Source organism: Glycine max, chromosome 2, assembly GCF_000004515.6.
Source record: "Glycine max cultivar Williams 82 chromosome 2, Glycine_max_v4.0, whole genome shotgun sequence".
In the NCBI taxonomy this organism is placed as follows: Eukaryota; Viridiplantae; Streptophyta; class Magnoliopsida; order Fabales; family Fabaceae; genus Glycine; species Glycine max.
In genome coordinates, this window is record NC_016089.4 from 2,438,052 (window position 1) to 2,461,424 (window position 23,373).

General features: G+C 31.6%; 2 protein-coding genes, 1 long non-coding RNA gene and 1 pseudogene across 3 annotated transcripts; 2 read left to right on the top strand and 2 right to left on the bottom strand.

Moving 5' to 3' along the window:
- Window positions 1-373: 373 nt before the first annotated feature.
- LOC121173758 (uncharacterized) lies at window positions 374-2,567 on the bottom strand. The gene is made up of 2 exons (XR_005889100.1): window positions 2,049-2,567; window positions 374-545 (listed from the first exon to the last, which is right to left on the bottom strand). It is a non-coding gene; the product is annotated as an uncharacterized lncRNA (long non-coding RNA).
- Window positions 2,568-2,870: 303 nt separating this feature from the next.
- On the bottom strand, window positions 2,871-4,399 carry LOC100787696 (two-component response regulator ARR5). Its single transcript, XM_003519272.5, has 5 exons — window positions 4,124-4,399; window positions 3,881-3,966; window positions 3,696-3,776; window positions 3,517-3,587; window positions 2,871-3,396 (listed from the first exon to the last, which is right to left on the bottom strand). The coding sequence occupies exons 1-5, from the start codon at window positions 4,257-4,259 to the stop codon at window positions 3,048-3,050; spliced, it is 723 nt and encodes a 240-aa protein (XP_003519320.1). The 5' UTR covers window positions 4,260-4,399; the 3' UTR covers window positions 2,871-3,047.
- Window positions 4,400-9,212: 4,813 nt separating this feature from the next.
- On the top strand, window positions 9,213-13,653 carry LOC100779329 (zinc finger MYND domain-containing protein 15-like; annotated as a pseudogene).
- A 2,220-nt stretch (window positions 13,654-15,873) lies between these two features.
- On the top strand, window positions 15,874-20,607 carry LOC100779863 (uncharacterized). The gene is made up of 7 exons (XM_003519746.5): window positions 15,874-16,377; window positions 17,648-17,788; window positions 17,894-18,259; window positions 18,512-18,754; window positions 19,241-19,333; window positions 19,818-20,018; window positions 20,103-20,607. Exons 1-7 carry the CDS (start codon window positions 16,072-16,074, stop codon window positions 20,313-20,315), a joined length of 1,563 nt encoding a protein of 520 aa, XP_003519794.1. The 5' UTR covers window positions 15,874-16,071; the 3' UTR covers window positions 20,316-20,607.
- Window positions 20,608-23,373: the final 2,766 nt, after the last annotated feature.

Here is a 23,373-nt window from a genome sequence, read left to right on the forward strand (position 1 = left end):
AAAAATTGTTTCACAAAGTCATTATATTTTATGTATTTATATACCAAGCAAAAGTTCTAATGAATTTAAAATTTGATGATATACAAAATACGACAACTTTTGGTGTATTTTATCTCTAATATAACTCCACCAGAAAAATCCATAATCCCTTTAGCCATGCAGAATTATTGTTGAATGCTGAGTGCATGTGATGGAATTTCTTAATTAGGCAACTGGAACTATTTCCGTTTAAGCATCTAAATCTAGCCCAATTAGGTAACAAAAAATGCTTTAGATATGAATCTATATGTCATCGATGATGAATTTTTTGTCTGCAAAGATAACAACAAATTTCACAAGGCCCAGATGTGAGATATCGCATAGTGACAGAATCAAACAAAAGGAAGCTGATTTTACGTATCACAATTTAGCCAAACATGAGGGACATAATTAAAACCAAACTTTGCACAATGATCATTTAAAGGGCACTGGATTATGGGGCCATCCGACAGATACAATATTGGTGGCTAGTGGAAAGTTTGTCTGCATCTTTCTTCTATTATGCCCTGCAATTTGGGTTTTATGAACCCCCAATAAAACCATTCATGGTTAATTAGATAGGCCCAACTTGTAAGTATTGAATTACTTCACATGTATCTCTCTTTTTTTTATATCGTTTCTATTTTTTTTTTACTGTATTCGAATAACATATTGTAATGTAACTAGTTTAGATAGAGTTAAATATGATCATTATAATATTAAGAAAAAAATATCATTATAAATAATAAAACTTTTTTTTCTAAGATTTTAATACAATTACATTTCTAGATATTTGAATTTGAAACCTTTGATAAAACTAGAACTTACACATAATTTTTTTTTTATATAAAATTTATATAGAGGTTCGAACATATAATCTCATACATATTACATCCATCATCAAATTCTTCATCATTAGGTCAATCCTAGTAGTTCAATTTAATCATTCATTAGTTATCTTTATCCTCTAATAAGAGAATTATGCAATGATACTCTTATATACTTAATTGCATTTACAAGATCAAAAAAATTTTTAATGTATATATTTTTTCAGAGTTCTAACATATCCAAAGAAAAAACTCATTGAAGCTGGTATAAAGTACCTTCAAAAGCATTTCATCCATTTAGTGGTGAATTTAGTTTGAGCAAAATTTTTACAACCACATCAATTGTAAGATGCGATTAGGAAAACATTGTTTTACTCAATCCTTGATATTTTCTTTGAAACAATTGCTTTGGAAAGCGTGATTGTCCTGTTTGCAAGTAAGAGAAATCCAAGACAAATTAGGCTATTGGTAGTTGGAGTTTGCTTCCAGTTATGCTTACAACACAAAAGGAAAGGTGGCCAAACCAGCAAAATTAACAACTGAGCATATGGGGTGCCACATTAGTTCAGTAATTTTTTATGCAATTATTGGAATTTTTATAACTACACTTATGACATTATAGTCAATCCCAACCTCGAATAAAAAGGGACTTTTCTTTTTCGTAAAAAAGAAGAAGCTGATATGAATAAAGGAAGAGAGTTGTATTAGGCTTCAAGCAGTTAATGTAAAATTGACTGATATGGTGATATAACACATGGATCAACCTCCAATAGAGGAGAGTTATAATAGGCTTCTTGCAGTTAATGCAAAACTTATCGATAAAACACATGGATCACTTGCTGGAAGATTAATTATGAAGGACATGTGAAAAAGTTGTTAAAGCCAGATCTCATGATAAATGACATCTCAATCTCAAACTTTAGTCTTTAATTGAATCCATGGTTTTTAAAAATGGTCTGTGCGATCTTAATTTTGGCTTAACATCAAGGTTTTTCAAATGTTTGTGATGTGACCGCAATTGTGACCACATCAATCACATTTGTCTACAATTCCCTGCAGTATCAAGAAGCACAACAAAATTGCTATCACAATTTAAAAACCTTGATCGAGTTAAATGGTTTAAACTTTCAAGTGATTCGTGTAGTCGGCATCACATAATCAAATAAATGTTGGAAGTCTTATGATTTTGATCAGTACGGTTACCTCTTTTAAGTCTAACCACAACAAATGAACCCTGTGCCAGTCAATGTAATGTTCTGTCCAAAAGGGACTACCAGTGAAGAAAAGATAGAAAAAAGATGAAAAAAGCCAAACTGAACACAGGGCACATGCGGATCACTATGGTCCAGTATCAACAACCAAATATTCTGGTTCCTCTTTCACATGACACAGGCAATGTTTTTCTGATATTGCAGAAAGAAGGGGTTTATAAATTGCAGCGAAACCTCCTCCATTAGAGACAATCAGACAAGTACAGCAGTTTCAAGACCCCCACGACACCTTCCCACCCTCTTCGTGTTAAGGGAACACTTCCAACATGTCCAATTCACATCCCCATTCCTTCTTTCTTTCTTTCTTTTTTTATTCTTTACACCAGACAAGATCTTGCAAAACTTATATTCCATCTGTTTCACATCATTTCCAATCCCAAATTCAATGTCCACACCAAATACTATTATTTTATTTCGTGGCCTTCATTACACTTTCTTATAAAAGGGCACAATCTTTTTAATTTATCCTTACCCTTTCTCCTAAAAACAAAATACATTACAATACTAATATAATATAATATGTTTCAATACCAACATCAATATTCATATGTGATAGCGACTTGTATTTATTAATTATGTAAATTAAATACAAAATAGATCTTCTTAAAAAGAAATTATTCATCTCTTGTGTCTTCATAATTTTTAATAAAGATTAGTGATAAGATATCAGTTTCATACCAATGTCTTGTTAAAAGAAAATGTTGCAATCTCAATAACTTTTTTTTGCCACATAATAATAATATGCTTCATTAACTTTAGCAAACAAACAAAATAAATTAGCAAAAGATAAGAGCGGGGCAATGCAACAAAAAACCGTTACACGCAACGGGAAATTGCAATTCGAACCCCGAAGGAGAAAAACAATAATAATAGTAGTAAATATTCTTAAGAGCAAAAAGAGAAATGCTGCTGTGGATGACATAACAGAGAGTCAATCGGTGCTGGTCATTTTAAGCCGTCTGATTGGAGAGGCAAGCACGCTGGCTGAAGAAGTAGGAGAAGATGACGGTGATGGTGAGGAAACGGACGGTGATGATGAAAGGGTAGAAGTTGACGGTGGTGATAATGACACGTCAGAGGTGTCTTGCTCTTCCAGCTTTCTTTTGTTGTTTATCTCCAGAACACCACCATCACCACCGTTAACATAGCCATCACTTCTTCTGTCTTCTTGGCTTCTCATCTTAATAACCTCTTTGGGTGTCATGTAACCCTTTAACCGTTTTACATCAGATAATTTCACTGGCTTTACTATGAAATCCTCTGCACCTTCTTCCAAACATCTACATGTTTTCAAATAGTTGTCACAAATTTTAATATATGTTCATTAACTTAGTATTACAAAATAAAAATTTAATGTAGCCATGTGTTAGAAAATAGAAATAATGAAAATACATTAATACCTGTCTATGCGCGGCAAAATGTTTTCGGAAGACATGATCACTACTGGAATTTCTCTGAACATGGTCGATTCCTGCATCAAATTAAAACTTTTTAAGTTTTTATTTAAACATTATATTATATAAATAACGCGGAAAAATGAAGGTTTTATTTTGATTCGAATATTTAATTATTAATTAACCTTGATTTTCTTGAGCAACTCGTAACCGGTCATTTCGGGCATGCAGTAGTCAGTGATAATTAGATCCACCTTCAAATCCGGCTATATAAGTAGAAAAACAAAAACACAGAGCAGAAAAATAAGCTCTGGAAAATAAAATGAAATGAAAATTCTTAAAATGAAATGAAAATTCTTGTGATACATACGACAAAACCATCAGATTCAGAGGTCCTTCTCTGCTCGTCCAGCCCCAGAAACTGCAGTGCTCTGATTCCACTATCCACAGCAGTAACTGCAATTTTCCCATCCAAGCAAACAAAACAAAAAATCCTTAACCAAACAAATCCCAAACATTTATAAAAGAGTAACAAATAAAAAATAAAATGAAAAAAAAAAAACAACTCTGTGTATATCGTTTTGTTAAAGACTTAAAGCACATGTTCACTTACCTTTACAAGCTGAGATTTTAAGCAAGCGTTCAATGACCTTTCGATCGACGAGGCTGTCATCAACGGCCAAGACATGAACCTCGTGGGAATCCTCCGGCGAAACATGATCGAAGGAAACGAAGCTGTCCGTGTCCATCGAAAAAAGGGAAGGGGGAAAAAAAATGAAAGATCAAGAGAAAGAAAGAAAGAGGAAAAGAAAAGAGGATTCCTTAACGTGGGTGGGCAAATCTTAAATACGATGTGATGATATAAATGTTAATGTAATGTAGTAATGTGACATGTTATGTTGATGTTGTTGTCGTTGTTGTTTTATATCCATCTGTCACCGCTCTTTTTTATTTTTTATTTTTTTCTTAATAATAAAAAAATTAAGCTAAAGAGTTTGTATAATTGTGTAAGGTTGAACTGTATACATAGATAAGCTATTTATTTAATGAGTGAATCATATTTATTTTATTGGGTTAGTGATAATTACTCACTATTTATTCTTGGATTATTAACATTAATCTCTCATTTAATAAATTTAACATATTCCTCCATTAAAAAAATATAATAAAGTCTCTTTTGGAAAGATCAAATCTTAAAATCTTCTCTTTTTATTTATGTTTTTTGGAAGATGGCACTGAGATTCTGAAATCCACTTTGGTGCGTGATCTCGATATACATTTTTTCTGATCCCCTAAACTATGCTACTAAGTAAGGCATTAATGACACGTCTACGATATTTCGCGAGATTTTGGTCAATGTTCGGAGTTTGCGAACGACGTCGCAGTGCCGGGGGAGTGGGCAGGGTTGACCCGGGTCAATGCCGAACCAAACCGCGCCGTCAAATTCCCGAACCGGAGACACAAAGTCAAAGAATAAAAACCGCCTTCACGACGTCGTTTTTCACAGTTGCTTGTTTGGTAATTCGAGAAAAAAATAGAACTTTGTAACTAATGCTACCAAGATTTTCTGATTTTGTGTGTGCATCTTTCTTTTACGAGGGGATGTAATAAATAAATTAGAGAGTATTTATGGGTGTAGAGTATCTATGCTAATCTTGTTGGGAGCGATATCACACACGTGCTGCCTCGTGTGGATTATTTTATTTCTTTTGTTTTGATTTTTATGTCCATGTCAATGCGCCTTTGGTGGTAAAATGTTGCTGTTTACAATGTATAAGATATGCTGATGTTGGAGATTACATTATCAAGGAAGTGAAAATTCGTTCTGATTTGAATTGATTTTTGTTGCAACTCTTTGAATTTTAATTTTAATTTTAAGCTTGTGTTTATTGAGGAACTGATAATTTAAAGAATTTTTTCTCTATGGAGAATAATTGATGAAGATTGGTCAAAGACTGGAAACAATGCCAGCTCAAAAATTAAAATGATCAGTTATATTTTATGCATGCTAATAATTCATTTTATTTGATTAATAATGGAGCTTGAGTATCTCTAATTCATAATCATAAGATGAAAAGATCAGTGACGCGTAGGGTCAAAGGACATGGAGTGATTTTAATTTTCAAAAAGTCGAGAAAATAACAAAGTTTAAGATAATGGAAATTCCATCTTTTCTATATGATAATCAGTGACATGTATTACCATGTAAATCAAATTACACAACTACAATAATGGATTTCTTTTGGGAAATTATAGTAATTGAAACCTGAAAGCCTTGAGATTGAGGCAGTGGCAGATCAAATCAATCAGCTGGTAGGATGTGCAAATAGTAGTATTTTCCTGGAGTTTGTGTGTTCCCAAGATTGATTTTTTTAATAATAAAATAATATCTCGTAGTCAGATCAATATCACTGCTGCGAATCCGCCATTCAAGGCAAAAGAGACAGTGAGGACCCGATTTTGCAAATAGAACATTTCAATTTTGAACCTAGACGCGTAGAGGAAGAGGACCAAGGAGAGAATTTCTCACTGTTACTGTACTTTCATTCATCAGGTGTCCCTATTGTCTAGTCATTAAGCCATAGTCTAACTTTTCTTTAATTTACCAACTCCTTGTTTGTTTGGTAGGTGAAAAATTAAGAGAATGGTAGATAAAATTATGAATATATATTTATCTTTTGTTTGGGAGACGTGTAAGAGAAAAAAATAATCTGAATAATGAATTTATTTAAACTTAAAAGAATAAGTTTTTTTTATATTGATTTAATTTAGACAAATACATTAAAAAATATATAAAAATGTTAATTTTGTTAAAATAAATATTTATTTGAATAATAAATAATTTTAAACAAATCGATCCAAAATAAAATAAGATAAGATCACACTTTTATATTTTACCTTAATTAAAAAATTATCTCAATTTATTTTATTTTATCAAACACTATTACTTAAAGCAAGAGTAGAAATAATGAACATATTTTATTGTTTTTTAATTCTATATTTGATGTAAATATTTCAGTGGTGACCGAGACAACCTAATAGATTTTGTCTTAAACAAACTTACAGAGAAAAAAAAGACTTAAAACAATTTTGGGGAGAGAATAGCACAAATATTAAGAGCCATAGAAATAAGAGTAGTTTTTTTTATCTACCAGACTTCAAATCTCATTCACCCAAAAAAAATAACCTTAATTACCACTTTACTATTTTAGCTAATAATAGAAAACTATATAAATGCTAATAAAATTCAGCTAACCTAGACTTTTCATAAAAAATAGTAATGAAGTTTCGTTGAAATCAAGAAGCATCAAATACAATTTCACTTCAGTTTTAAATTATTTTATTAAGAAAATAAAATTTTACTTATTAACAATTGAGGTTCAGGAATATTCAAGATGGAAACCAATCACCAAATTTTCTAATAAACTAGCACCGACTAAAATCATGCCATGAGTTAGTTTACATGCCATTTTCTAGTATGCGATGATACTTATCAAATCCTTTTTTTTTAATATTATCAAAAAGGTCAAAATAGATTTTGAAAGAGCTACAAATTTGAAGAAATCGGCCAAATTCTGAACTATTGGTGACTCCAAATCTATAATGAAATGATGCCCTATAGGTTCTTCAAACTTAGCAATCTCAACAGCCATCTACCTTTACACCTTTTTCTCTTCCTGGAAAGTTACACCGAAATTATTTAGATACTAGCTTAATGCACTGGACCAAGATCATCTCTCTCTCCTATTATGATAGACATTAGAAATAGATATACTACAAATTAGAGCAAGCCTAACTGTGTTTTCATGGTACCCACCAAATCATAGCTACTTGGTTTAACCTTTCCAAACAAGATTTATACACATAAGTCAAAAGAACTAACATTGATGCATAGTGATAAAAATTTAATTTAATTATACTTTGGTCCGCTTTGTTATTGGTCAAACACAAACAGAATCTAAGATTTCCCCAAAAATTTATGGCCCCCTCTTTTTATAATTTTATTTCCATCCATCCTTGCATAGTTGTGGGCCAGTGACTTCAACACACCGCACAGTTGAATAGGTCAAGTTTATCTGCTTTTGACCCTTGGGAACTTAATTTTGTGAGAGGGGTTTGCAGCTGAATGCTGAGGTTGGGGTTAATTGGCTAATAGGTATCAATATCATAAGCTCATTTTGTATATTATATTTATTCATTCACTACATGGAATGCATATTATGCCCGACCAACTGAACAAACTGTTTGGATGAGATCCGATCAATATAATTCGAGGTTCAAATATTCAATAGAATCAAGGACTCTTTATATAATAATAACAAACAAATAGCAGCTACCTTTTGTAAAGGGTTTAAAGGGGAGAGAGAAAAAGAACCCACCGAAGAGTTGGTATTTTTATTTGATCGCATAAGATTTGGCATCTCTTTTTCTCAATATTGAGTGTGATTTTGGGGTATCTTTTTTATTTGCTTGTACCATGGCAATATCATAGGAACTTTGGATCTCACTTTAGCAAACAGGTAATCAAAGCACAAAGCATTTTTTTTTTCTTGGAACGTCAAACAGAATAAGAAATCAAAGAAGGAAAGTTGGTAGCATCCTTCATCTTTTCAAACATTAAAGAGATACGCGACGCTGAAGGTGGAGTTCAAGGATATGCTATAATATTGTAGGAATACCAATGTTTACTAGGATTATATGAATATTAATGGGTCGCCTTAATGACCTTTCGAAATGGAATGGTTAAAGTGTTGTGTTTTATAAAGCAATGATATGATGGGCAGGAACTTGTTGAAAGTTAAAATAAAGCAGAAATATATACATGTACGTAAAATATTTTTTCTATTAAGGAAAAGAGTAGAACCCTTTTTCGGTTCTGCTAAAAGAGAAACTTTAAAAGAAAAACTTGAAATGTCAAAAAAATGCGTGCTTCATTTTAAAATTTAATTGGTCTTAGAAAGACAATTAAGGATAGAAATGGAGAGTACATGAAAAAGAAGTTAGAAAAAGAGAGGAATAAAAGTTATTCAATAGGTTCTATATGTTTTCATTGATATATCCATAAAGATGAGACATACCTTGAAATACAATATAACATAAATAAAAATACATAATGTTGCATGTAATATATATATATATATATATATATATATATATATATATAATATGAATATGCATGAGGTACAAAATTAGGGTTTAGAAAACAAGAAATTTATGATGAAAATAAAATTTTAGATAAATTTAAAGATTACTGATGATATAATGAAAGATAGGCTAACAAACATATAGGTGTAAGATAAGTGTTTATTTTTTAATATCGAAAACATCTTTTCTGAAATAACATGTATCTATTCCAGAATTATGTATCATAGTTTTGGAAATACATTTTTAGAATAGATACATGTTATTCTGAAAAAAAATATTTCTGGAAAAGAAAAAAGGTTTCAAGGGGGTATCTCTTTAATAAAAAAGGGTATAATGGACAATTAAAATATAAAAAGGGAAAATGGGAGTGTGCTCAGTAAAATGGGAATGTAGATAGCAATTTCCCCTAAAAAACGTCTTGCATATGTGGGTTGCTTTTTCTTTTTTTTTTTTTTTTTTTTTTTTGTGCATAGAAAGAATGATAGTGAATGGGCCGTGGTAGGCCTGGCTACCGCGCAGCAACATAATAGCGTGCGGTGGTCGGAAAGAAGAACGGGATGTAGTGCGCGGCGAAGGGGAGCGGAGGACGGTGCGGCGGCGCCGCCACAAGACTCTGCGCTCGCTGCGAAGCCGTTGCTTATTGCTCTCTCTCTCACCAGGTTTTGCATCAACTGCTTTTGCTTATGCATTGTATTAGGTTGTAATTTGCGTTACATAGCTTCATCGCTTCGCGCTTTTTTCTCCCTTAGATTGCACACTGGAATCGTCACAAACACGAGTGTGATAGTTTGCAACAGCAATTGAAAAGTGTTGAAGTCCTCAACGATTTTCCCTTCACTTTCTCTCGCGAAGCCACGTTTCAGGTGATCACTGTTCTTCTTCCTTCTTACTGCTACTTTTCCAAAAAATAGAAATTTATTTTTAATTTTTTATGTTTTAATCGATGCTCGTGTAATTTTAACAGCTTTGTGTGAAGCAGGAAACTAGGTGTTCATTTTTGAGCAAGAGAGGTCTTCATCAAGTGGGAATGTGGAAGCATGAATGCGGTTGTGGGGCATCCTCTGCTTCATTTGATTGTTTAGGGTTTCTTCATATTTCCTTCATTTTCTGAAATATCAGTGATGAGTTCCTTTTTGAAAAATCCAGTGATTAAGCCATATATAATACATCTAATGATTATTGTGCAGTTACAACTTACAACCTTTTCAGCTAGTTTATAAGTTTAGAGCAAACTTAAGCTTTGGAAATTTATTTTTTGCAGGTTAAACAATGGTTGGGATCTCCCTAGTAATTTATGTCCCTGTTGTGGTAACTTTATTTCTCAGGCTTCTTCTTCAACTTCCCTTCCTATTTATTATTAGATTTAGAATAAAATGCAACATATAAATGGTCAGGGCCTAGCTCTCCGGTATCAGATTCAGAGCAGTTGCATAGTTGGAGAGACTACTATAAGTGGAGATGCATCCCACTAGACTCGCTTGTTGCTTTGCTTCTTCAATCGGTATGATTGTGTAATTTTTTGTCATAATTAGCTCTGTGAAATTCTATATTTTTATTCTCATTTCAAGTTTTCAACTTTGTTTGCCAACAATAAATTTGTTATCTCATTTTGTTTGGAAACTACAGTGATGATGATGTGTGCAGTTGGCTCTTTTATTTTGTTTGCTGTTAAAATGCAAGGAGGGGGTAGGGGCTTATGTCCCCCCACCCACACTTACCAAAATAAAATCTCTGCTTTCACCTGTAAAATCTCCAGGGGAATGGATTTTTTCTGGTTAGTCATTATGATAGAAAAGAAACTGCCACTAAATTTTCTGCCTCTAACACAATCATAAGCATAGACACGATGGTACAGATATTTGTTATTATTTTTTGGATTAAATATGTTTTTAGTCCTTTAAATTTGAGTAATTGTTTTTTTAGTCCTTACAAAATCTATTTTTAGTCCCTCTCATCCTTTGTGTTCCTCTCATCCTTTGTGTTAATGATGTAACATGATTTTATTCCGTCAAATGCTTTTTTTTAATTTAATTTCTTAAAAATGATTTATGATAGTTTAAAATCACCGGAATATGTAAAAAAATCACAACAATTCTATATTCATGTTTTTATTTTTCTTCTTTAAAATCATCAGAGTATGTAAAAAACAGTCACCAAATCATATAAGTAAAATATTTTGGCCGTTTAAAATCACAAGAAATCGTTTTTTAAAAAACTAAATTTAAAAAATATATTTTGGTGGTTAAAAACCACCACAAAGTATGAAACTATGAACACAATGAACAAAGAGGAATTAAAAGTAGCTTTTCGGAAATTTGAGGGACTAACAAAAATAATTTTTTGAAGGACTAAAAAAACAATTACCCAAATTTGAAGGATTAAAAACATATTTAAGTCTTATTTTTTAAATTATATTATTTCTTTTAGGATTAAATGATTTCCTCCATTTCAGCCACTTACAATATATCATGCTGCTCGACTTGTTGGAGTTACCGCCTTGAATCCTGAAATCATTGGTAAGTTGTACGTACATTACCTTGGTATATCACCTATAAATTTTCTCTAAGCATTTTAATTTCAAGTTTAAAGTATTTTTCATTAGCTCTCTTTTATGCTATATGTTAGGAATGGCCTTAATTGTGTAATTAGTCTCTAAAACACTTAATCATTTCATACATATACATATGCAGGCGTATCTGCGGTCCAAGGGATATTTATATTCTGTTAAACTTTCAAAAAAGCAATTGAAGAAAAAGATGCTACCATGGTGTATGTTACTTTCAAAGAAGCTACTCAAACAAAAAGATGCAACAATGGAGTTTGTTATTCAATTGTAGTTTTAACATTGCTTTATTTTATTTCCAAAAAAAAGGAAAAAACGTATGATTTACTTTAAGAAAATTGCTCAAATTTGAAAAACTTGGTTGCACTGGGGGCTTTCCCTTGAAAATTGCATTAGCTTTAAGTTGAGATGTTGCACTTTTACTTGATAAATACCCATATGTACATGACTTGTTTTAGAACTATCTTACTTTTTTTGCCATAGTGTGTGTAGGTGTAGGTACAAAACTAATATTTTATTGGTGGCTTTGGGTTAAATGCCCTCAAATTAGCTATTATAGATGTTTCCAAGTTTATTTCACATTGCTGCTATATTAGTTCAAAAAATCAAGTGTTGTCTTATGGTATATTTTATTATGACTTATGACCATATTTGCTGCTTCTGCTTGGTTATTAGAAATAATGCATGTGTGATTTATAATTCCACTAAAAATGTAAAAGTATAAGTAACAAATTCACCAATCAACCAACCTTAAACTTTGGCTTTTATAAGACTTTTTTCTTTTGTTTTTGTAAAAAAAAAGATGAAATGAACTTTTCAGGTTTCTCTTTGTGTTGTTAAAAGTTTATGTTTAAACTTCATCATGCTACTCAAGATTAGTTATGAAACTGTCTTTTTCTCATCTTTATCAGTTATTACCTTTTACTGCATAAATAAAATGTTTACTTTTGAAAAATATAAATGCTTTGTTTAAAATGGCTTGTACATGTATTTACTTACTGAATAAAATTGTATGATTACTTGCATATAACTTTGGCTTAATGAAATTTTATATGGAAGGACCTGAGAAAGAGCTGCTACAACTTGCTGTGTTTGGAGAATTACTGGCACTCTTCCCTGGTGTACGAATTCATATAGAACTTGTTGGACCTGCAATTCCTCCTCAAAGGTCTGATGCATTTTCATAAGTCATTGAATTATCATCTGATACTGGTCACTGTTTGTTCTAATTACTTGTCCTTCTTGCCTCCCAAAAACAGGGATGGTGAGAAGATTCACATTTCTAAGTATCCTTGTTGCAATGAAGACGAATGTGAATGCAAAATAGGAAGTACAGATACGTTCTTAGAAACACAATCTGGTATCACTTCTGCTTTGACATTGCAACTTTGGCAAGGATTCTATCATGACCGATATAGAGATATTGTTAAGGTATTGTGTAACAACATCTGAAAGGACTTGATATACAGATTCAAATGTTGAGTACTTGTTCCTAGGACGTTGATGCCATATAACGTAATCTTGCTTGATTTAAATTTGTCTGTCTAATCGTCCAAAACCATTATTTTCCACTCACAGGATTCCTTTCCTCGGCTAATAATTGCTCCAAATGGTGGCATTGCTGCTTATTCCAGTTGGTTACCAAGTATTGTACGTCTCTTACCTTGAGCTTATCCTATATTTAGTTTAGTTTATTACTGCCTTTTAAAAAAATGAAAACAGTAAGACACATTGACGGCATGTTTTGTTCAATTTCTTTGTTTATCAAAATTTCAGGAGTTAATTAAAAAGATTGATGTCCCAGTTGTTTTTACTGATTATTGTGAAGAAGCTTGTCATCTTGCTGCCAGTTGCATTAAGACTGTAACTGGACGACCTCTTAAATTGCTTGTAAGCTTTATATTCGTTCTTTGCTGTCTTGTCTTGCAAAATAATTCTTTTGAAGTCAGAATAATCATTTAGGAATCTATTCCTGTATGAAAGAAACCCAAGTTTTAGTCTGTACACCCTTACCAGAACACATTGGTTTCTGTTGTTACTGTTGTTTCTTAAAGTTGTACTAAAGGTGTAGAGGGGGATTAAAACTTAAGTTTGTTTTTCCATATAAGAACTGATTCCTAAATGAGTGTCATTTATAAGGACCAAATGATTATTTTTAATTTTTTTTCATTAACATAATCTTTTAATTATCCATTGCACTACTATGCAGGTTCAGTTAAATCCTTTCAGGCAGCCCATGGCCGTGGAAGATAGCGTGCTGTTACTTCCCTGCTACTCGAATTGTTATCTTTTTGGATGTAACGAGAATACTCATAATATCTTGAGCCACTATATAATCCAGAACAACTAAGCTAATTATATCAAAAGCAAATTGTTGCTTTATCAAATACGAATGAAAGAAATAGTTGGTAAATAACAATAGCAAGCTTTGCAAATATGTTTCACTGAACTAATACAGACCTTTGTGTGTTGGGTCATTTGCAACCCGTGCTACAGCCGCTTAAATCAGACTAAACATTTCACTCTGCTTAATAATGCTCATGCCTCGGATATTGTAGTTTAATTGGTAGATGGTCGATTTGATTTGAAGTATCAAAAGATCCTTCTTCTGTTGACCCAACACACTAGATTCTCAGTCAAATTTTTTGTGAGACTTCTTATAACAGGTAAATTAAAAGTATTTAACTTTTTGAGAAATGCTACTAATATACTTCTTTAAAATCTTTTATTTATTTTTATTATTGAATGGAATTTCATGATGGGCATTGATATTGGGAAAACTCTAGGTGTAAAAACATTGTTAGGAAAACTATTTGGCGCAAATACAAATCCTACAAAATGAATAGTGAATAAAATAAACTCATGGGACAAAACTTTTGTTTTTATAAACAACAAAACAAACTAGTATCTTGAAAAGAGCATGAAGAATAATGAGTGTTACCTTGTAATGAAGTTCTAGGGATATCTGGATTCGTAAGCAACAGTGAAAAGAGGACACAGTGTTGGTAATGAAATCCTTTGGTTTTGACCATCATGATATTTGAATTTCATGGAAAAAAAAAGTTAAAACATGAAACAAAGGAAAGGAGAAAGCCAGAAGAAAAAAAATTGCCTATGAAATGAGAGACAATGATTATGTGTGTACAATGTCAGTATGAGAGAGTGATTAAATAGGTGTGAGGGGGTGGGTGTTTGCAAATGTCATTGACCTTTTTTGTGGGATGATGTGTTTTTGGTCAAATATTGAAAATTTATTAAATTTGTCTTTCAACACTTGAAAAGGAAAAAGGATTTTGTTCCAATTTTGAACGAGACATGCATATTTTTGACCTGCTGGGATTTTGTTTAGTAATTTCTCATCACAAAGTTCATCAATTACATAGGTTGACTTGAAAAAAAAATGAACAAAATAGTTTTTTTTACTGAAATGAATAATATGTTTATATATATGTTTTTTTACTGAAATGTTTATATATGGGTTAAAATTTGAAATGTTTGTTGTTTTATGTTTCAAGCATTAAATATTTATCGATTACAACATTTGATATTATTAACAAATTAATCAAGTGCATAACTCATAACTATAAATTAAAAAAATTTCCATCAAATTAATATAACTAGTATTTTAACTTGTGGTTACACTAAATAAATATTTTAAATTATAAAATTTATTATAGTTAAAAATTATAATTTATAATTAAAAGTATTTTGAATATATAAATTATATTTTATATTTAAAACTAGTAATTTTCATAGTAACTTTAGGAAACCAAATGATAATTTAATTGGATGTCTAAAAAATTAACTAATTAATAATAAAATATTTTATAAGAAAGACAAGATTAATTAATAATTTTTTACATTTTATTTTAAGTTCTTACATTTTACTCAGTCAACTTATTAGCAAATTCATTATTTTTTAATTTATTAAAATATTTTATATTTATTTAATCAAAGGTATTTAATGCGTAATATTGAATATAAATCTTGACAAATATATGACAAAGAGAAATTCAAAATCTTAAATATTAAATGAGGATATTACTTTAATGTTTTTTCCCTGTTTCATATGCAGAACAACATTAATATTTTATTATATTGGTAAGCTAGTCATTTTTTATCCATGCAATACAAGGAATTTTTTTAAAATGTTAGACGTAGATTACAATAATAATAAATATTTAAATTATAATTTACATTTTTTCAGATATTTTAAAATGACTTTGTAGTTGGTGGAATTGTTAAAGTGATATTTTTGTGTTCATAAAATATATTTTTTTTTATCATAAACATAATTTTTGAGATTATAATTATTTTTTGCCATTTTTTAAATAGTTAATACATTAATTTATATTTTTTATAATTAAGAAAAAGGATTCATTTTATTTTTGACACAAATGACGGGGAATAATTTCATACGTTTGACGCAGTGGTACAAGGTTTCATCATTGTCACTCTTCCTCCTTGCTTTGATTATGTGTATAAAATTAGTCTTTGATTTAGTTGATTAGATTAGGAGATATCTTATCTATGATCCAGAAAAAAAAATGAAGAATAATATTTAATTAAAAGATAAAAGAGAAAAAAATAAAAATAAAAATAAAAATAACTAATTGTCTTTATCATTGTTATAGATTATTATGATTTTTTCTTTCTTTCTTTAATGAGTTGGAATGCAAGTGATAGTTGTAGTTGTACAACAAGAGAACTGGTGGTGCAACTGCAATGCAAGGCATCGGCGGTTGAATTAATGAATCAGTTCCATTTGAATACGTAACTAGCCAGATATTCCCCTGTATAATCCTCTAATTACTAACTACCACCACCACCACCACTCTCCCACTTCAAAATTCATGTCTCCCTCTTCCCTCCACGCGCTCCTCATCATTCTCTTCCTAGGTTCCGCACACGCGCTCAAGGTCCCCTTCCGAGTCAACGATGTTCTCCCCGTTCTCCCCCACGGAATCTCCTGGCCGCTCCTCAACAACCTCCACAGCGCCGTCGACTTGCTCCCTTCCTTCGTCGCCGCCGTCCCTCCCGATAACGATTCCGTTCAGTGGAGAGCCGCATGCTTTTACGATAATCAAGCCTCCCTCGAATTCACCGCCCCCGGCCACGACGACGCCGACGGCTTGGGCGGTGCCGTGCTCCGTCTCAAGGTTTCACTTTAATTTCTTTGCACTGTCGTGTCAACAATTTTACTATGACTTTTAAGCTAGTTATTTTATACATTTTTTTTATTATTTATCGATAAATATTAATTATTAATTTGTTAGTTTTTGAGCGTGATTGGAATCAAACTCATGGCGTTTTTCTCCTTCCCTTCTTTCTTAATTAGCCACCAACCTTATATATCTCATTGAGATTATACTTTTTACTCGTTTTTAATTAGATTCGATCATTGCGTGTAGTGATTGAACTTGTCTAGTGAAGTGAAGTGTATGTGTTGATTGGTTTAACTGTGGTGTTTGTGAATAGAGACTAACTCTGTGAGACGTGTTTGTTTGTCTGTGAATGGAAAATGTTACACTATGGGTCCGGATTACATTTATTTGTTTCAAAAACTGGGAAACATTATTTTGTTCTGTTCCTTTCTCGTGGTTGACTCACTGATAGTATGATCCGTGTTTGGTTAAAGGATTTTTATTTATTTTTTTTTTTTTTATATTTTTGTTGTTACCAGCATTCGAACCCAGTCCCTTGTGAAATTGTCTTACGTCAATTATCATACGGACCAAGAATTCCGGTTTTTGGTTAAAGGATTTAGTATTTCTAAAATGAGTAAGGTAAAGTAAATAAACTTGGTATGTGTTTGGATATTACTTTCGTCCAACTAAATGCAAGTTCAACGTTGAACCAACTCTCACATTGCTTCAATGTAAAATCGTCATTTAACGCTAATCAAATAGGTTTCCAAACACACCGTTAGTCATTGATGACAAAAATCAATGGTTCATATTCAAACACACGTATGATTTCTTATGCATATGCACATAACATTTATAGTCGATTTTTTATTTATTTTTTAATCAGTGACTAGTGACTGATATTAGTTACTTTATCCTCTAAAATAAATAGAGCAACTTTAGAGGGGAAACGAATTGGTAGAAAAATGTATCACTCACAACAGAGGAGACGGAATGGTTGACAGGATAGTAGTTAAGAATAGGATGGATTTGGATCCAATTATCAGTTGAACTGCTATTACTCTGTGCTTGTGATGAATTCTTATTAGTGTAACTGTAAATTTGGTGCAAACATTTGTTTTCTTCTCTCTCTTTCTAAGTTTGATACTTGATAGGTTGGTACTATTGGGTATTAAGAGCAGCTTTTGGTTGGATTGCTTGATGAGAAATTTTAGTATCTGTCTTTGGTTGTCCCTTTCTGCTCCCCCTTTATAATGTGAATTATAATATTGGCCTTTTACAGACAGAAGCTGCTCACAGTTGGACCTGCATGGATCTGTATGTATTTGCAACGCCTTATAGGATTACATGGGATTACTATTTCTCTGCGCGAGAACATACTTTGAAGTTTGATTCATGGGAAGATCCTGCAGAGTTGGAATATGTATTTTCCCTTTTCTTTATTTGTTGTTTTCTGTTCTGTTTTAATCTTTTTTTTTTAATGTGAAGTAGCAACTACAGAAAGGTAATATTCTCACTAAATTATCAGGTAAAGCGGCATGGGGTTTCTGTGTTTCTCATGCCATCGGGGATGCTGGGAACGCTCCTTTCTCTGGTTGATGTTTTGCCTCTATTCTCGAACACTGCATGGGGTCAGAATGCCAACTTAGATTTCCTAAAGAAACACATGGGAGCTACATTTGAGAAGCGCATTCAGCCTTGGCGTGCAACTGTTGATCCTGCAGATGTTCATTCTGGAGATTTTTTAGCTGTGTCAAAGATCCGTGGTAGGTGGGGAGGTTTTGAGACACTAGAGAAGTGGGTAACTGGTGCATTTGCTGGTCATACAGCAGTTTGCTTGAAGGATGAAATGGGAAATTTATGGGTTGGTGAATCTGGGCATGAGAATGAGAAGGTATAAAATGTGGAAGATTTTACCTTGTCTGTGTACAGCACAACACACACACACACACACACATTTGTACATATTATAGACTTGTCAAATTTCATTTTAATGTTCATAACTTCATATCGTCATCCTGTTGAATAATGAATTTTGTAAATGATTTGTAGTTGCCGAGGATAGTGATTAACCTCCATTATGTTTTTATTGATTATATTAACATAAAACAGGGTTATGTTATATTGATGGTATGTCTTTCTGCAGGGTGAAGAAATAATAGTGGTAATTCCCTGGCATGAATGGTGGACATTAGCTCTCAAAGATAATTCCAACCCACAGATAGCCTTGCTTCCCCTGCATCCAGAGTTGCGTGCAAGATTCAACTCCACTGCCGCATGGGAATATGCACGGAGCATGTCTGGCAAGCCATATGGTTATCATAATATGATATTCAGTTGGATTGACACAGTAGCTGACAACTATCCTCCACCTCTTGATGCTCACTTGGTATTAATCTTTTTCTTATTTGTATAACATTAACATATGTGATTGGACTGGCGTTTGTATTTAGAATATGCTGTATTATGAGGAGGCTACTATGTTATTTTACCAAGGGGGTAAGTGCCAGCTGATTTTTAAGAAGAAAATTTGAATCTTGACTGGGTTTGCACAGTCCGTGGAAGAAAAATTTAGTACTTAGGCCTTAAAGAAGCAACTTATTGTTAAGAGACAGAGAATGGAATGACCATGGAATGGAAGGAGTATTTAGACTTCAAGTATTAGGTGATGTTTTTCTTGCTGCTTTGGTGGTGATATATATTCTTACTCTCTTTCTGTTACAAGAGAAGCTGTAACGCTGAACTTACCCTCCCTTTGCCCTTTGGTTCTCGAATACAAAATAAACATCTACTTCATAGTTTTCTCGTATTAATATTGTAGGTTCTGGTTCCAAGAGCAATGGAATTCTGTTTCTGAATGGCATGTTGTGTGCAGGTAATTTCTGTCATGTCTATGTGGACAAGAATGCAGCCAGCTTATGCTGCAAACATGTGGAATGAAGCACTGAACAAGCGGTTAGGGACTGAGGTATATCTTGATGTTGGTCTACAATAGACATGCTTACATGAATATATTGTCCTATGATTTCTTTTACTTTTTATGGGTAACATTTCACAGTCAAGCCAAGAAGTGGGCATCTCATGTACTTTTCTAATGACCAAGTATTTCTGGTGCTATTCTGTACTTTTTAATATTTATGGCAAGACAAACTACAAAAGATTCAAGACAGATATTCCATTTTACAACGCAAAATTGGTCTGAGGACTAGGTGAAAATCTTGAATTTGTTTCAAAATGGAAGTGCTTTAGTCAAATGTGAATTTTTTTCTTAGTCTAGCTTTTATACAATTTTCAAAGTTCTTGTATTGCTTTTACCAGGCATCATATGTTTAACGAGTTTCTCATTAGTCATTACAAAATCCATTGAATACATTTATCGGGCATATTTTGGTGTACCATGCCCTGTTGGTTATTTTTTTGTTATTGAGATCTCTTTTTTTTTGTGCTTTCAGGATTTGGATTTGCATGACATTCTAATTGAGACTGAGAAGCGTGGTATAGCTTTTGATCAATTACTTACCATTCCTGAACAAGATGAATGGGTATACAGTGATGGGAAATCAACAACATGTGTTGCCTTTATTCTTTCAATGTATAAAGCGGCTGGAATATTCGGCCCTATTTCTAGCTCCATTCAAGTAACTGAATTCACAGTAAGCCAAGCTTCCTTAGTGCTTATAACCAACCTCTGATCGTTATAATTGCCTTTTCTTATGTTTCTATGTTGTAATCTGCAGATTCGTGATGCATACATGCTTAGGATTTTTGAGGATAACCAAACACGTCTACCAAGATGGTGCAACAATGAGAACGATCGGCATCCATTCTGCCAGATTCTTGGTGAATATAGGATGGAATTGCCTGGCTATAACACCTTGGATCCTTATGCCAATATGAACGAGCACTGTCCTTCCCTTCCTCCAACTTATGACAGGCCCTTGAAATGTTAGTCTCTTCTCCGGCATTTCCATTTTCTGATTTGCCTGTTATCCATGATCTCAAGGTACCTAATAGTTTGCTATTGTGGAAAGTGCACCACGGAACTTCGCCTTTGCCTTGTCAAGTTGACTAAGGGACATTGTATATAACAAATTTATATTGCTGGGATGGTGTGATGTTTTATAGACTTAAATTATGTCAATTGTAGGAGGATAATTACCTATGTTTCGTGATGAACTACGTTGTTCTACTATCTCAACGCAGGAAACATGTCAGTGAAGATAATTCTAATTATGGTTTGAACTCTTGGTTCTGAATTGGAGTTTGGAGAGACCTTTTTTCTTTCTTTGGAAATAAAATTTGATTATCGCGTATGATTTGGTAAAACATACTCCTTCCGTCACTTTTTATAAGAAATTGTTTTAAAATTTGTTGTCAATTTTTACAAGACACTTTTTTAATTATCCCTTGCATTACTTATTTTTTTACCAAAATACCTTTAATAATTTTAATTCATAAATAATAAATGTTATGAATTGCCTCTTTCTCTTGTGAAGATTGGAAAATGGAAAATTTTAGTTTTAAAAATTAAAATTTTACTTATATTATTATCTTTACATGTATTAATTATTTAAAGATAAAATTTAAAAAATATTATAATTATAAACAAATTTAACTCTAATTTTTTAAATTAATTAATTTTCTTAATAAACATAAATTAGTAAGCGACGTCTTATAAAAAGGAGGGAAATGTGTAAAATAACAAAGCTTTGAGAACTAAATAAATTACGTGTCTTGAAATGCTTTGAATGAAATATACAACGTTATACATGAATTACAGCGCATGCTGGCAAGAAACATAAAACACCAAAATTTCCTCTTTTGTACGTAAAGTAGCTGGATGTTGTAGCACGCAATTGTTGAAATTTCTAACAAATTAATTCCTAATTTTGTACATTATTTGTGCACAATTTAATGCATTAGATATATGTACTTTTCATTTTGTATTATAAGTACGTGTAAGTGTAGATAAAAATACAATAAATAATTTTAATTGTTGATGAGAAAATTAATACTTAATATTCTAATACATTTATAATTCTTATATACCAAAAAAATATTTATAATTTACTAATATAGACGTTATTTTTTTCCCCCTAAGATACTAGTTATTAGTCTATAAATATTTATCCGAGCACGGATAAAAAAATATTTATCTGAATTATTCATTTTGTCTATTTCTAACTTAAAACTGCACAACCAATGCATGCTAAAATCACATGTTGGGTTTGTTTGAGAAATATCTATGTTTTTTATTAAAGATTTTAATCCCCACAAAATGTTAATTAGGGAAAACATGCGTGATTTTTTTTTCTTTTTGTGATAAACATGCGTGAATTTATGTACATGCATGTATTTTCACATAATGAAAATTTTTGCGTTAACATTGTATTCGCATGCATCTCCATCCATACAACCCATTGGTACCACACTTTTGTAGGGGCGGCACATTTTTTATTTTTTCGTAAAGCTATGGTTAAGGGGTTTTAGTTTTTATTCTAACTTTTTATATAATTTAATAAATTCATTTTTTAACAGTTACTAGAAATTCATTTACATTTTCTTTTAATAAGCTGTAGGTCATTTACATAAAAGTATAGAACTAATCAATAATCATAAAGTCTTTCATAGTTTGACCTTAAATATATAATTGGCATAACTAAAACATAGTGTAGTTATAATTATATATATTTTTATATATATGTTTTACAAATTATTGGATACTACAATATAAATAATTAAAACTATTTACACAAACTAAAAAAAGGTACTAGCTCTTTCATCTCTAACTTGTCTAAATTATTTTTGTTTTGTTGTAATATATATCCTTTATATTGTTAAATTAGAATAGCTATCTAACTTGTGAGAAACTCACCCGCAAGAGTTCTAATCCTCCTCCCTTATGTAGATTATTTCCTTGAGTCTCAATTAGATCATTTTCCAATTGCACTGTGTCTTTCATCCACAATCATGGTCCATGGGATGCATGGTGATGCCCCATCTAAATTCACTCTTACCTAAACAATAATTTATTCACATTCATAACGCGCGTTGACATAATGGGAAGGCCCCATCTTTAATTTTGATATAATATACTCTCTTTTAATGTTATGATTTTGTTATACTTAATATTAAAATTTTCTACAAATTAAATGAATTTAATATATTATAAGATTTTGATAAGATCAAATTTAAATATAAATAAATAATCTTATTAAAATTGAGGCAACTGAAAATTATGATAAATCTGTCCTATAAACAGCTGGATGTAACTCGCAATTCCTTTTGTATTGCACGCATTAATATATCGGATAAAAGCAAAAGTCAACCATGAATTATAGCACATGTTATACATGAGATATATCATATCCTAAAAAAACCATGAATTATACCATGTGTTAACTGGGGAAGGAATGTGAAACACTACAGTTTCCTGTTTTGCACGTCAAATTACTGGACAAATAAACACTACTGTAGCAAACAATTGATGAAATTTGTAACAAATTAATCAATTCTTACTCTTGGACGTTGTTTTTGCACAACTTAATTTAATGTGATAAATATCTGAACTTTTTGTTTTGTATTATACATGTTAATATCTCTAACTAGCATAGATATGAATAAATAAGTTTAATAATCGATGAAAGAAATTAATATTTTAATACATTTATAATTCCCATGTAAAAAAAATATTTATAATTTGTTATGTACGTGACGTAATCCTTTTAAAAAAATATACGTTGACGTAATATCTTTTTAGTATACTTAGTTATTAGTATGTTACAATTTATTCGAATTATCCATTTTATCCATTTCTAAATTAAAATTGTAAACTTAACATGCATGCTTCATACAAAATCACATACTGGATTTTGTTTGAGATAATATTATGTGATTTATTAGTATTTCTACCCAGTATGTTCGGATTTTTTTTATCCTCAGTTTTAAAATATGAAAAAGAATAAGATTTAAAATAAAAGTTCAAATCTAAAAAATAATATTTTGGAT

Coding starts and splice junctions, on each gene's coding strand:
- LOC100779863 (XM_003519746.5), top strand. CDS start 16,072: ATGTCTCCCTCTTCCCTCCACGCGCTCCTCATCATTCTCTTCCTAGGT. Junction 17,789..17,893: donor ATCCTGCAGAGTTGGAATAT/GTATTTTCCCTT, acceptor CTAAATTATCAG/GTAAAGCGGCATGGGGTTTC. Junction 18,755..19,240: donor CACCTCTTGATGCTCACTTG/GTATTAATCTTT, acceptor TGTTGTGTGCAG/GTAATTTCTGTCATGTCTAT.
- LOC100787696 (XM_003519272.5), bottom strand. CDS start 4,259: ATGGACACGGACAGCTTCGTTTCCTTCGATCATGTTTCGCCGGAGGAT. Junction 3,967..4,123: donor TAAAATCTCAGCTTGTAAAG/GTAAGTGAACAT, acceptor GGAAAATTGCAG/TTACTGCTGTGGATAGTGGA. Junction 3,397..3,516: donor ATTTTGCCGCGCATAGACAG/GTATTAATGTAT, acceptor GAAAACATGTAG/ATGTTTGGAAGAAGGTGCAG.